Source organism: Nematostella vectensis, chromosome 2 (genome assembly GCF_932526225.1).
Source record: "Nematostella vectensis chromosome 2, jaNemVect1.1, whole genome shotgun sequence".
Taxonomy (NCBI): Eukaryota; Metazoa; Cnidaria; class Anthozoa; order Actiniaria; family Edwardsiidae; genus Nematostella; species Nematostella vectensis.
In genome coordinates this window covers 14,339,449-14,354,985 of record NC_064035.1, presented here as the reverse complement: position 1 = coordinate 14,354,985, position 15,537 = coordinate 14,339,449, and the positions used below count along the sequence as shown (strand labels likewise).

Here is a 15,537-nt window from a genome sequence, read left to right as displayed (position 1 = left end):
CAACTTTTTGTTAGATTTATTCCCCACGTTAAATAAGAACAAAAAGATTTACAAAGTTTACTATCATCCTTTGAGGAACTCGAGTAATCAGACATTTAAATAGATTATTTGTTGGGCTTCTGCGAGTTTGGAGTAGTATTAAAAACCCCGACCAAACTTCTGAGATACATATAACGACATTACTTTTCAAACCTTCGTGAATCGATGGTTACACACACTTTGTTGAGCTAAACATCGAACAAAAACCTGATAGAAATATCTGAAACAAACACAAGCCAAGAGGCCCAATACTTTCAAATCACGCTTCACACGACCTACACCCTAAGTGTGCCCTGGGGCCAGGCGTGAACACGCTTCACACGACCTACACCCTTAGGGTGCCCTGGGGCCAGGCGTGAACACGCTTCACACGACCTACACCCTTAGGGTGCCCTGGGGCCAGGCGTGAACATGCTTCACACGACCTACACCCTTAGGGTGCCCTGGGGCCAGGCGTGAACACGCTTCACACGACCTACACCCTTAGGGTGCCCTGGGGCCAGGCGTGAACACGCTTCACACGACCTACACCCTTAGGGTGCCCTGGGGCCAGGCGTGTACAGGCTTCTGGTGATTATCCGACGGCATTTGTTCGTCGCCTATATACCCGAGTGTCCGACGGTACGACAACCTGAACAGAAACCGGCTAGAAATAATAAATAACGCCACTACGGTCAACCTTTAGCCGGCGGGGTAGCAGCCGCGTAGTGTCACAAGCCTAATAGTGACAACGAGTGACAATTCGTAGAACAGGATTTCAGCTGTGTCCTATCGTAGGAGTGTCTATTCTCACAAAGTCTCACAAAATACAGCGTTTCCAAAGTACATTCCTTCGGGCGAATGGAGCATCTGAATAATTATTTAAAATAACGTCTAGTATTTTGCGCACGCGTGTTAACGTCTCTCTTCTTCGCTCATAGACACGATAGTCTCGGAGCTAGGAGTGAGTTGGTCGGCGTCGATCACGTGATCGGCTGCCCCCGAGTAGGGGACGGTGGGGGAGGTGGTGCCGTACGTTTTGCGGCGTGTAAGTTGTGGCGGGCTTGAGTCTTCGCCGGCTGAAGCAGCTGCTGATTCACGTTTGCTTCGTAGTACTGGCGGCAAATATGCTTCCTACAACGAGTACAAAACGAATGAGAGGAAAAGCCTAACATGGTGTGATATAGTTTCAGAGGGCATGGTCTGGTGTTTATAAAGATGCGATCTAGCTTTTGAGGACATTATCTTGTTCACGCGGCCGTATGGTCTAGTTTCAGAGGGTACGATCTACTTTTGGAAGAGTACGATCAAAGATCTAGTTAGGAAGGGTAAGATCCATCTTTAGAGGATCCCTTTTATTTCATTCATTTCATATTGTTTCATATTTCATATACTTTCATTTCACTTTAGGACACGATCTAGTTTTAGAGAACATGACCTGATAAGAAAGGGTATAATCTACCATGGGAGGGTGGGATTTCGGTTGGGAACCAGATCCGAAAAAGTGCTCTAAATAACGAGTTGGTTCAACAAACATTACGTAGGGTAACTGATTATATATTCTGAATGGTGACCACACATGTTTTAGCCTTCAAAATCAAGCATAAGATTTGGATATTTTATCCAAATCTAAGTATTGGCTCATCTAGTTGATTTAGATAAGACCATAAATATGATCTCGTTTGAATCAGGTATGTTTTGTATCAAGCTTGAGAAGGTGTAATCTGGATTGCAAACATACCGGCATGTAAACCTCGGTTATATGGTCCTCTTCGTCATTGTTCAGCCGTTGCTGTAAGAACAAGTTATATCATAATTGTTATACCTACATCGACTTTCATAAACTATCATGTGATATTCTAATTGTTATATCTATATAAACTATTAAGTGAAATTACAATTGTTATACCCACATTAACTATCAAGTGATATTATAATTGTTAACCTACATCAACTATCGTCAACTATCATGTGATATTATAATTGTTATTCCCACATAATTTATCATCAACTTTCCACATCAACTATCGTCAAATATCAAGTGATATTATAATTGTTAACCTACATCAACTATCATCAACTATCAAGTGATTTTATAATTATCATACCCACATCAACTATCAAGTGATATTATAATTGTTATTGTTGATCGTGGTGAGTTCCTTGCACTATCATTAAGCTATTATAAGATTTAGGACTTATAGCACCACTAATAAATAACGCCTCGATACACGCACCTTGAACGGCCCGAGTCTTTTGAAGAATCCAAACGCTACTCTTCCGACAAATGCAGCCAAGGTCAAGGCCACCAGAACAATCGTGAAAATCGTCTGTGGGTCATTTATACCTAGGGAGGGGAGGGTGAATTGTTATTGTTTTTTTACGCATAGTAAACAGGGACAATGATGAAATATCACAGTAGATAGTAAGTAAATTAGTATCAGCCACAAAGTTATCTATTGTGACCATTTGTCATTTTTTGGCTATTAACTCCGGTACTTTTCGCTACTAATAGGCAATAACTTATAGCCTACTGGTGGTGAACTAATCAGAATGCAGCACAAATGACAGACTTGTGATTTGATTAAAAACGCTTGAGCAATTAAAAAAGGCCGAGGGGTAAGCTCCCGTGAAACAAAGTTATATGATATGCTGTGATTTTGTGGTCACTTGAGAAAACAAAAACTAGTGAAGCCCACATTTAGAAAGTAGCAACTTTAAATTAAAGGGCTTATGAAAAGTGTTATTTGGATTAAATATTATTTAAAACAATTGCGAGAAGTTTTGCAATTCTGAATAATAAAATACAGAAAATAGGTTTGAGATCTCGTTGCTTAGACCGATAATTTTAAAGTAACGTAATATTTTAAATTACGGTTTAGTCGGTTCTCGACGATTATTCGCAAGAGCATTGAAACTACACTCACTGCCAAAGTTTTCCGACAAGATGCGATTCCTCGGCAAATCCTCATCGGCAATCGGTGGGGTCTCCTCAAAACCTGCTTCCATGCTGTAACACGGACTATTACCAAATGTAAGACTCCCAAATCAACGATATTATGAACTTCGAAGCAGAACGAAAAATGCCACCTCACCGCAAGCTCATGACAGTGTGCACGCGTGTACCACAGGGATACAATGCGACGGTTTTTAAAACGTAGACGGCGTTGTTGGCGCGATCATTCCATTACCATGGAGATAATTAATGCAAAATTACTATTCGTAAAATTTGAGCCTGGAATACACCAGTTCACTGGTAAGCAAGGTAACCAAGTAACAGGTTAATTAATTTGATTTAATGGAAGAAAATATATCAAAACAAAGCTAGCAAAGCTAACAAAGCGCGGTCGATCAAACAAACATCAGACCGTCAGAAATCGTCCAAACTTTGCAGAACAAGATATATCACTGGCTGAGCGAGAGAAAACGGCATAAATAAATAGCTCATCAGAAAAGGATAAATAGCTCATCAAAAAAGGACTTAGTCATTTTTTTTTCTGATTGTAAACAAATGGCTCAATTGAAGACTTGGACGTCATTGATCGATGTAGACGGTTGATTGACAACGCGCTTCTCACAGATGATACAGGAGTTTGGATTATTGGCGTCGCGACACAAAGAATTTGGTTGCAATATCTGATCAAGTAGCATTTTCAAAAGATGAAAATAAAACAAGGAATCCCTGAATTTGCGTGAGCATCATGAGTATAACAACCTGTTGTTGAGTGAACTCAAATATAGACCGATTTATCCAGAACAGCAGTTTCGTGCTTTTCTAATTTTGACGTTTTTGCTAGTGGCCCAAGCCATAGCTAGTTACTACGCCCGATCCTTTAGTTTCCAAAGAAAAGAAAACCATATGACGAAAAGATCAAATTCAATCCTTACGAAAAGCTTAGACGTTCAAACTGCTAAACATTTTCGTCAAACGGGTTGACATAAAAAGTCATTCTTCGTCCAGATAGAATGTAGAATGGACATTGCTTGTAAACAATAGCTCCGTTTTTTGCGGCCTTTTCAACGCAGACGTGTGTACGACTTCAACACTTCTGTATGGCAGAAGAGTATTTGTAGTCTTAACCTTAAGACTTTGCATTAATCATGTTGTCCTTCATACACACATTCCGTTATACTCTCTCTCTGTTACAAAACAGTGTGAGCAGGGTTAATTGTAAATTACTCGAACATTGGGAGTCCTGTGGCGAGCAAAGGGACGAGGTATACTGGATCGGCTTGCACGGCATTTTAACGTAGCCTCGACGGCCTTCGCGCCTTCGAAAACATAACATTTCAGGATAACCTCAAATGAGAGCCAGCTGGCAGCTAGGACATCTCCTGTCTTACCGAGTCTAACGACGCCGAAGAATAAGATGGAGAGCAGCAGGAAGAATGAGGAGATGATGGTGAAGACCACGGCGGTGCTGTGCACGCTGGGGTCCACGTACTTATACGCCGGCGAGCGGTAGTTAAAGTACAAGTTGTACCTGTCGACCACGTGCTTGAAGGTCAGGTAGAGAAGCCCTGGAGAAAGAGATGGTGGTGTTAAAGGCAGGAGATCCAAATAGGGCTCAATATACCAAAACCAAATTTTCAGGTGCAATATGTTTCAATACAATTATCATGTCCCATATCTTCAGGGACCATGCGAACAGGCTAACCATACCAAAGCCGCGCACTTACTATATGAAGAGGTCTTTTAGCTAGTGGAACAATCTTCCGAAGGCGCTGCGAACAGCTACGAGCCTCAATCAAATTAAACAGGAATTGGCAAAACTCGATCTACAAGCTAATCTGTAAAACAGGTGCGCGTCTAACTAGGGGCGTGACGTGGCATACGTGACTTGCCAAATGGCGTGACAAGCGGGTAAAAAAGCCAACTTACAAGGGGCGTGTCTAGCGGGCGTGCATGACTCACCAAAGGGCGTAATTAGGGAGCGTGAAGTGATTACCAAAGGGCGTGACGTGACTTACCAAAGGGCGTAATTAGGGAGCGTGAAGTGATTACCAAAGGGCGTGACGTGACTTACCAAAGGGCGTAATTAGGGAGCGTGAAGTGATTACCAAATGGCGTGACAAGCGGGTAAAAAAGCCAACTTACAAGGGGCGTGTCTAGCGGGCGTGCATGACTCACCAAAGGGCGTAATTAGGGAGCGTGAAGTGATTACCAAAGGGCGTGACGTGACTTACCAAAGGGCGTAATTAGGGAGCGTGAAGTGATTACCAAAGGGCGTGACGTGACTTACCAAAGGGCGTAATTAGGGAGCGTGAAGTGATTACCAAAGGGCGTGACGTGACTTACCAAAGGGCGTTACGTGACTTACCAAAGGGCGTGATTAGGGAGCGTGGCGTGACTTACCAAAGGGCGTGACTAGGGGGCGTGATGAGGGAGCGTGACTTGACTTACCAAAGGGCGTGACTAGGGGGTGTGATGAGGGAGCGTGACGTGACTTACCAAAGGGCGTGACTAGGGGGCGTGATGTGGGAGCGTGGTGTGACTTACCAAAGGTCGTGACAAGGGGGCGTGATGAGGGAGCGTGACGTGACTTACCAAAGGGCGTAACTAGAGGGCACGCAATGGAGTAGACGACCATGACAGAGAAGATGACGATCATCCACGCGTACTGATGACCGAACGCGAACTCGCGAACAGATTCCTGCAAGGTAAAACAGCAGGGAATAATGCCACACAAAAAGACCGCCAAACTCGCCAACAGAGACCTATAAGGTAAAACCGCGTTGAATAATGGCACCCAAAAAGATTTCCATGCAAGCCCTGGTAACTCGAACCAAGGAAAGGAAAACTAAAAACAGTTGAGTCATCCGAGTAGAAAGTTCGAGTAAACAAGGCGTTCGCCGTGAAGATAAATTAGTATTGTATTGTGTTGTACTATCATCACTTACTCGTCGCACCAATCTCTTTTCGCCCTCATCCTTGGCAAAGCACATGCGCACTGCGTAAGCTGCCAGCTCAGGGAACCGGCACAACTCAAGTGCTGTCCCGATAAGTGCCGACGTCACCAGATAGTTCACGAAGAATGCGCCGTTATTGGGTAGGAAAACACACCTAGGGTGGCGTACATTTATACAAATCAAAATTACAAGGAAAGTAATCAATACATAGAAAGCGCGTATTGAGCAGGGAGCATTTCTCGTGAAAGGTGTTGTGTTGCCTCGTGGGGGTAGTGGTTGTTGTTGCTTATATGTAATCGCCCAAATCACGTGTAAAAATACCCTGGATCTGGCTGGTAAGACGATTGCTTTACTGCCGCAAATAAATCTATGTGAATGAGATGTGTTTTCTAGTAGCTAAATAAACTCCTGAACAATAATTCATTCATGATTATAAACAATATAAAAAAAACGAACTTTAATTATTTTTTTTTAAATATAGTGTTCCATGCTACATTTTAACAAAATCTGCAGGGGAAAAATACTGAAGGGGTGATGCTTTTTCAGGACAAAAACTTACGCCAGACGACTTTTTAATAAGGCTGATCCACTGAGAGTCACTTGGAATAGGGCATCCGCACTGTAGTAAGAATAGAAAATGTTCATCTTTTTAGTAGTCATCATGATTGTCTTCCTCTGTCCTACTATTCATAATTTCCACTGAAAAACTCAATCATGAATGATTGCTAGTACATCAAATTTCTGGCTGAAGAGAGTGCAATGTCGTTGTTGAAGAGCGCTACGTGCTACACGTGTTGTCACAAACCTTGTTAGAGCTAGAGATGGAAGCACGATCACCATTAGTAGTAGGAACACATATGTCTTGATCATCACTGAATGCTCCAAGCGAGACCTGGTATAGAACATATTACAGGGGTTGGTAAAAAAATTAATGTGTTTTTGGGCATCCTATATACTTGACGCTCTTACATTTGAATGCTAATACGCATTAAGTATGTTCCATCCTAGAACTGAGAACGCAAGCTTATTCTAGTAAGCTAACATACGTTCAACGTCAAATTCAAGGCCAGGAAACAGAAAGATACTATCTATGTCTCGATCGGAAATCGAACCCGTTTCAGCAGAGGTGAAAGGCCCCATACACTGACGCGCTAACACACTGGGCCACCCGTGATCCACGGAAAAGCAGTGGAAATAGAAGGGAAAGAGAAGAACTAGTGGGCCGCTAAAAGAACAATATCACAGTACATTGCTCTTATTAGAAGTGCTATGTTATGGGTAGGGTAAAGTAATGCCTATTTTAACGATAATCAGGTAAGGCGAAAGGCGCAACTTGCTAGTATCATTTCTAGAACTCTGACATGCGTAAGAACCCGGCAAAAGACCAGGTAGGTATTTTTGCACTTTCATTGCACTGTTACCTGGTCCAATGGACCTCAAAATAGCAGAAACGACTAACACATTGCACTTGTCTTTGACTTATTACCTGGTCCAGTGGGCCTCGAAGTAGCTGGAACGACTAACACATTGCACTTGTCTTTGACTTATTACCTGGTCCAGTGGGCCTCGAAATAGCCGGAACGACTAACACATTGCACTTGTCTTTGACTTATTACCTGGTCCAATGGGCCTCGAAATAGCTGGAATAAGATACGACGACAGGGAGTATAGCAGAGAACGTCCACAACATGATGGTAGGCAGGAACTGCGTGAAAAATGGATTGGGGGCCACGCGCAGTTTCGGGTTCTTTTCCACTGAAACAAGAATGGACTACTTTCAGTGCTATCCTTGGTGAAATCAAACTCTGCCTAGTTAGGTTTAGTATTCTGATAGGGAGCCACACTGCTTGCAGTACTGTCTTTGGTAAGCGTAATTTAGACAGAGAAATAATCACAGTTCTCTAGTTATCAGTTGTCTAGTTAGGTCTATTTTTCAGGTATGCAACCCTGAATCAAAGAACAGAACGTGAACAGATTATATATATATATTGCAAAAAAAAAAAAACATTGACCTTGTTCAGAAATGTTTTCTTACTAGTCATGGATTCGTATTCATGTATAGCCTTCAAACCCATGTTTTAAGGTTTGAATACGAAATCCATATCGCCAATGAAACCACTCATCTTGTTGCAAAGTGTTCTTGATTTTGCTCCAGGGGAAAGTAATTGGGGCCCATGATTTCGGCGTGATCAAGTTATCTTGAGAAATATAGAGAGCGTTTTATATCAACTATCTGAGAAACATTTTGTGTCACCTCTCAAGAATTTGGTATGCGCTACAGTGTTTCTAGGGGTGGCTAAACTAGAGCACAATTTGGGTGCAACATGTCTTCTAGGCTAGCCAGGACATAAGACATTGCTCTTTGAGAGTCCCAGGGACCTTGCCTCTGCTATCGTTATAAGCATTACCGATAGAAGCCTTGATCTCATTGAAGGAGGTGATCAGCACGGTGGGTGTGGTGATGAAGAGCACAAAGATGAACAGGATGATGTTGATGATGAGTGCCCGGGCCCACCAGCTCTCCGGGTCGACAGACAGGTGCTCCCACAAAATATCTCCTGTAAGTGGTGCAGAGGCCACATTCCAGTGATCAGAAAAGATCTTACGTGATACCGACGACTCGGGACTGCCATGTTTGATGGTGTTGAAATCTTTTAGACACCTGCAACCAAACAGAAGTTAGTTCTCATTCAACTATTAATAGGTGGTCCTTCATAAACTGCATTTTGTTTACATTAGTTATACTTCCCTGGTAGCAGAGGCCTTTTTTTTCTAGCGAAATACAGAGAAAAGGAGACTCTGTACTAGCAGGGAATAGTAACGCCAAATCTACAAAAAAGCCACTTGGACCGGCTGTTCTACAGTGCAAAATTTTATAAGTGACATTGTAGTGCCCTCTAACAGGCTAATGTTTTCCACTGTTCTATTATTTAGTTATAAAGAGTAAATACATTATAGAGGAATCTAGTGTCAATAGATGCTGCTCACTCACTTCTGTGACGTCTCCTCATTGACAAATGTGACAAATGCAACGCCCAGACTCTTTAGTGACTGCTTGGTCTGTTCAAACTCGGCCCTTGCCTTCCCCTCCACCTCCGTGAAGTACTCAATGCCATCCACATGCTTGACTCCACAGCACATCATACACGGGGACACCTGGACAACCAACAATGATTAGCAGGGAAGGAAGAGCAATAAGGAAGGATCGGTGTGAATCTTGACATTGTCAGCATGCCTTTTGTGTAGTAGTGGTCCAACCTATCCTGGGATACGCTTGTTATGTATACCCTCGATAAATAAAGCTTATTGTATTGTATTGTAATGTTTGATTTCTAAGGTTTGATGTCACTCTGACTGGGTTATCTACAAGCCTCACCTTACTAGTGCTTACAGTGGTCTGTGGGCGTTCCCCATTCAGCTGAAGTAGTTCTTGGCAGTGCTCCCGTCCTAGACGTGCAGCTTCTAACTTGCGCTCAATACTTTGCAGCTTGTCACAGTTGTAGGCTAGTTGGACTTCTTCTATCATTGAATCATCATACACCTCCCTGGAGAAGAATTGTGGCTAATCAATAACAGATATAACAGATACTTTCACGATTCACTATTCAATCTTGAAACATATAACAAAGACCCTTAATTGAAGGATGTGGAAACATTGGCAATGCAAATAATCAATCAAAAATCTAAAATTTTTTCTTTAGATTTTTCTAATGACACATAGCGAATGTTCATCTTGCTTTCAAATAAAGGCTTGCTTACTGTATCTCTCAAGATCGCAAGGGAAAAGGAATAATGTGACACTCACAACTTCTCCATCAGCATCACCTGATACTTCTATTTGTATCCCTGGTCTTCCTATACTCACACAAAATTCTGCTGAATAAGCTTGGATACCCCTATTAGTAACACTGGTTTTATATACTCACACAAAATGCTGCTGGATAAGCTCCTTAGTGACATTCTTGGGAATGTTAGTTATCATCACAGTTGTAGCAGACTCATGGAGACTCTCCATGTTGAAAAGTGAGGTGAAGTGTCGCAGAATCACAACAATTATTATGATGTAGAGAAGGGCAAAGACTGCATGCAGCCAGAACATGCTGGACTGAGCCTCAAGGTTAGATACAGTGGTGGCACCAAATGAGTTCCGCTCATACTCTAGAAATGACACAATCTAATAGTTAACCATAAATGTATTACTATGGAGAAGTGCGTTGGCTTAGTTACTTTTGGGGAGAGGGATTCTTGTATTTCGAAAATCTTACAATCCTAGTGTGGAATAAGAATAACAAGTGTATATTGTACTGTAAACATGCACATTAGATGTTTCACATAATATTCTCTTAATGTCGGATAATATATTTCATGATACAATTTTGACATGAGCTCAGCCTAGCATGACAATTCCAGAATGCCTGTGTAGGGCCCATGGATTACTCAACAGCCTCTTTGTGTCATGCTACCAATGAAACGTCGAATTAACCTTGACATAACCAGAAGGCTTTAAAATAATTCAAAATGATAATTTTGTTTGTTTTGCGTGAGACGTTTGCATGTATGCAGAAATGTTCATATATGGAAAACATAGAGGGTAACTTGGGGGACAATTTAGCATGGTTCACGATCTCTTAGACAGCCTGGCATCTAAGCTAAGCATTTTAATAGTCATTGCATTACAATTATCAGGAAAAGTGCATACCATTAGTTCCTGAGTAGTTGATTGGCAGAACTATTCCAATTGATAGGCAGAATATTATGACAGAGTAGACAATTAGATGCTTCTGAAACTGTATATACTGTAATGCATCCATGCCACACTTTACGTGGATATGTTCATCTGTGACACGGAGTAACACTGGCACCCAAGATAGCAAGCCCTGTCATAAACATCATTAGAAAGAAAAGGGGTTACATCGACACCTAAGATAGCAAGCCCCATAATAAAACAGACATTATTAAGGGGTACGATGACACCCAAAATAGCAAGCCCTGTAAAAAGCAGCATTAGAAAGAAGAGGGGTTACATCGACACTCAAGATAGCAAGCCCCATAATAATACAGACATTACGGGGTACCATGACACCCAAAATAGCAAGCCCTGAAATACGTAGCATTAGAAAGAGGAGGGGTTACATTGACACTCAAGATAGCAATTACTCAAATATATTTAAAACTCAACCCACCTCGATTAGCTATGGTATTTGTGGGTTGAGTAACCACTAATGTAAAATTGAAAAGAAATAAATTGAAACAGTTCTAAGCCTGATAATAATACAGACATTAAAAAGGATAAGGGGTACAATGATACCCAAGATAGCAAGCCCCATAATAATACAGACACTATGAAGGAGAGAGGTACAATGACACTCAAGATATATAGCAAGCCCTGTAACAATACAGACATTATAGAAATGAGAGGGGTAACACTGATAACCAGATAGCCAGCTATTTAATAGTGAAAGCAGACTTAACTATATCTACAAGGCAATGTGCCATACAAACATTTCCATTACTTTTGCATGAGTTTGAAAAATTTGTGTGAATAAATTTACCAAGAACACTGCAAAAATTAGTTAAAACTAACTCTTGCTTGGTAGTGTATGCTGCAATTATTATTAGGAAAAATGATGCATAACATAATGGACTATAAGAAAGTAAATGCCAATAGATTAAAAACTGAGTTTTGATTTCCTAAGTTCTACCTTGTCCTTGACTTCAGGGAAAGTGACACTTGGTTTATCTTCCTGTTTATCTTTGCCATTTCCATTAACATTGAGTCCATAGAACACTGATGTCCACCTTAATCAACACACACCAAAATATTAGATAACAGAAAAAAAAAACACAAGGTAGAAAAATAATAGTGGCATTGTGCTACAGTAAACATTTGAATTAGCTTACCCTAAGTCCTCTTTTTGAGTAACAGCTAGGCGGCCATAGTCCCACACCAGTCGACGGATGACACAGAACAGCACCATAATTAACTATAAATAATTGGCATCATAATTAAGTGCATAAGTAGGGTTTGCTCTAATGTGCATGGTAAGAGCAATAAGCTCTAGCTAGCGTTATAAATAGCTATAACCAATCAGTACCATGATCAATTACAATAGAGGACAACAGGAATTGCATCATAAACAATTATTGGATGGGGTTATAAAACAAATTCAATAATGCTTTTATTATACATTGATTCAGTAGAACAAACTTTCTCAAACACAAAAATTTATTCCCGCTTTGCACAAAGGCTGCCCACTTCTCACAATCGAATCTCCCGCCCTAGGCAGAAGATGCATTGCGCTCACTGAATCACTAATCTGCTAGCTAATTAGTGAAGACCTTCAGATTGCGTGATTCTCAAAATAAAGCATGCACTCTTAGCCGAGCACAATGTATAATAAGATGGGATATTTGCATATATGATCATGACTACCAAGCACTAGGTCTCATGCTCATCATTAATTCTCTAATATTATTATCAAGTTTGTCTAGTCGCAAAAGGGTTCAGAGCTATTCATGTAATCAGCTTTATCCAATCAACACCTTGAACATGTATAATCATAAATGATTGACACTAAACCTTTCTGCCGGTGATAGTGAGTATAAAAATCAGCTTTTTGTTATACACACGTTTTTTATCATTTCATCTTTCCTACATCCCCCTTACATCCTAGACTCAATCAAATGAATAATTCTCACTACCATAATTATTCATTGTTACTTTTTAGTGGGGGTTCATTCAGAATCTAGTGATAAAAAAAACCATGATAAAATGTCGAGCAAGAAGATTTTCTTAGGAGATTGTTGTGAAAACATTTTTTTCAATTTTGTTTTTATAATTTTAAATATTGTGCATAAGTTTGGAAATTTCAAAATAATACCATAACTTAAGCGTGCATATTGTATAGCAACATTAAAATCAGTAAAACGGTTCTTTTTTTATCGACAACATTAAATTAGGTAAAGTCCATTTGAACTGACGTCTCTACTTTGCGTAGCAAAACTGAGGCACCTGCCAAACCTGAGGTTTTCTGGGAAACAAAGACTGAACCCATAAAATCGAGAATCGAAAATCATTAAAAATAAGCAATATTTTTCCACTAAGAATTACTTATTGTTTGCTCTAGAGCAAGTTTATTCTTTATTTATCTTTAAAAAGCTTCTACCATTTGTATTCTGGGTAAAAATTTTATCTAGTGCACACGCAACTCCAAAATCATGGTGAATGCTTTTATGTAAACAATGTTTGCTGTCAAATATGCGGCTTTATAAATTAAGAGCATTGGAAATCGAAGCGTTATCGTCTTGAAGATAGGCGAAAGGGTACATAAACCGATGCCAAATCTAGGTGAATTTGCAATGGTCGAAGTAAAATTTGGAGTGGAAAGGAGATCGACCAGATGATATGAAATCATTTCGATCATTTGCATTACAAACGATACAGCCTTGTTGTGGATATTTAAAGTATAATCACGTTTTCTGAATTATCACATCAATCCATTTTCCTTAAAATTCGGATTAATTCAAGTATTTATGTGTGGTTTCTGTTATAGTTGATTTATGAAATGTTGCAGGGTTTCGCTCTCAAGCGCCATTTCAACCTTTCTACACGGAAAATTTGCTTATTAACTTATCAGTTGAAGTAAAATAGGTGCGTTAAAAATGCTTGACTATAAAACATTAAGTTTAAAGTTTTAACAGTGGAAATTCAAAAAGTTTCTATATAAGATATATTTACCGCCCATCCGAGGCAATTTAGGCCGAAAGTCTGTGGCACTCCTCCATCGACAGCGTTGTAGTTGAGAAGATGAGTCGAAGTGTTCTGCAAAGGTGCATAGCATTTTATATTTGGATAAGTCTTGTGAGAATTATTTGATGTACTTTCTACATCCTCCTGATAGTCTATCGCCTTTGCGAGCCCGGCGGATAGCCACAGTATGAGGACATGAAGTCCCATTACGCAAAAATCCCGGGCTTTCTCAACCGTCCACCATATTGCTGTTGTAGAGCTTCCGTTCCACCCACCGTCAAAACAGCGGAAAATCAGTATGCATAAATTAAGGCGACACTTCCCTCCACCGTAATAGTGAATCGTAAGAAAAAAAAAACACGATACCACAAGTTATCTTTTTTTTTTATAAAATAATACGTTCGTCCCTAAAACTGAAATATTCGCAAAAAAAGGTGTAGTGTAGTTTTTCCAGCCCAGGGGATCCAGAAGTTTCGAAAGGGGGGGGGGAGGGGGGGAGTAGTAGGGTTTTGCCGATTCTGGGACAAGTTTTTCATCACCCCAAATTTCATTCCAAAATGGAGCAAAAGTCTCCGCACACCTCCGCCAAGCCTCGCGACCTGCGCATACGCGAGTTTGCCCAAGACTCCTTGCACACACGTGACGACCACGCCCACCTGTCAATCATTTTGTCAAAAACCTGTCAATCATTTTGTCACGTGACGACCACGCCCACCTGTCAATCATTTTGTCAAAAACCTGTCGATCATTTTGTCACGTGACGACCACGCCCACCTGTCAATCATTTTGTCACGTGACGACCACGCCCACCTGTCAATCATTTTGTCAAAAACCTGTCAATCATTTTGTCACGTGACGACCACGCCCACCTGTCAATCATTTTGTCAAAAACCTGTCAATCATTTTGTCACATGTCGCACCTAGGGGGAGCTCGGGGAGGCTAGCCTCTCGGCCTCACATCTAAAAAAGCTTTTGAAAAGTGGTTTAAAGACATGACTGGTTTGATAGAAATGGAGAACCTGAAGGTGAAAGATCTGAAAGCCCTCGCCAAGGAGCGGGGTATCCCAAGATATTACTGGATGCGGAGAGACGAGCTCGTCGGGGCGCTGACCAGCACGTCGCCACCACCACCACCCCGACGGGTCCCTTCACCCAAACTTCTCAAAGGGCTGCCACGGCCACCCCGCATTACCCCGTCCAACACGTCGGAGAGTATTCTCGACGGCCCGATACCTGAGATTAATGTCCCCATTCTCAAACCCTCCCAACCCACACGGAGTTCCCACGTCCAATCACTCAAGCATTTTGCAAACAGGGCGGCCAACTCGATCAAGAGCGAGTTAGACAAGTTTGCGGATTGGATACTATCTTATGTCCCTGAGCCCATAAAAAAGACCGCCAAAGAGGCTGTAGATAAACGGGTCAAACGTCTGAAGGAGAGGATTAAGCGTTTACACGAGGAAGCGGAAGATCGCTTCACACCCAAGGAACAACAGACGGCGTTGAAGGGGTATCTTAAAACCCACGGGATAGCCGGACAGAAAGGTTACGACCCCAAGACATTCATCGCCAGCATCAAACCGAAAGTCCTTGAACTCATCGGTCGACAAAAGAAGCCTATCAAAGTGAAGTTTATCTTTACTTGCGGGTTTATAAGAGAGGATCCGGCTACAGCTAAGATCGAGGAAGAACTAGGATATTTTCATACAGAAAAGCCTGAGATTGTGACAGAGTCGACTGATCTCTCTGATTTGTTCGATACGATGGCAAATTATTTACTCGGATTAGTCGAGAAGTTCCAGAAGCAAGGCTCCGGATGGAGGTTTGACCAAGTGGAGTACTTTGATATCAACATCGAT

At 41.3% G+C, this 15,537-nt stretch overlaps 1 protein-coding gene across 2 annotated transcripts; it reads right to left on the bottom strand.

Annotated features, from left to right (window-relative positions):
- Positions 1 to 14,040, bottom strand: LOC5521707 (CSC1-like protein 2). 2 transcript variants are annotated; one of them, XM_032366966.2, is made up of 17 exons: positions 13,667 to 14,040; positions 11,830 to 11,912; positions 11,631 to 11,727; positions 10,628 to 10,805; positions 9,855 to 10,086; positions 9,320 to 9,473; positions 8,921 to 9,084; positions 8,337 to 8,590; positions 7,545 to 7,683; positions 6,734 to 6,820; positions 6,488 to 6,547; positions 5,920 to 6,082; positions 5,567 to 5,672; positions 4,363 to 4,539; positions 2,256 to 2,365; positions 1,760 to 1,810; positions 1 to 1,152 (listed from the first exon to the last, which is right to left on the bottom strand). In XM_032366966.2, the coding sequence occupies exons 1-17, from the start codon at positions 13,883 to 13,885 to the stop codon at positions 934 to 936; spliced, it is 2,493 nt and encodes an 830-aa protein (XP_032222857.2). In that variant the 5' UTR covers positions 13,886 to 14,040; the 3' UTR covers positions 1 to 933. The 2 variants fall into 2 exon arrangements, with proteins under 2 accessions (XP_032222857.2, XP_001641487.3); XM_001641437.3 differs by having other exon boundaries at positions 9,305 to 9,473; positions 13,667 to 14,035.
- Between the last annotated feature and the right edge of the window lie 1,497 nt (positions 14,041 to 15,537).

What these genes read in the sequence shown, in the direction of transcription:
- LOC5521707 (XM_001641437.3), bottom strand. Translation starts at nt 13,885, where the DNA reads ATGGGACTTCATGTCCTCATACTGTGGCTATCCGCCGGGCTCGCAAAG. An exon ending in CAACTACTCAGGAACTAATG is followed by an intron (nt 10,087 to 10,627) that starts GTATGCACTTTT and finishes TGTCATTTCTAG; the next exon opens with AGTATGAGCGGAACTCATTT. An exon ending in TAACCGAGGTTTACATGCCG is followed by an intron (nt 1,153 to 1,759) that starts GTATGTTTGCAA and finishes TACTCGTTGTAG; the next exon opens with GAAGCATATTTGCCGCCAGT.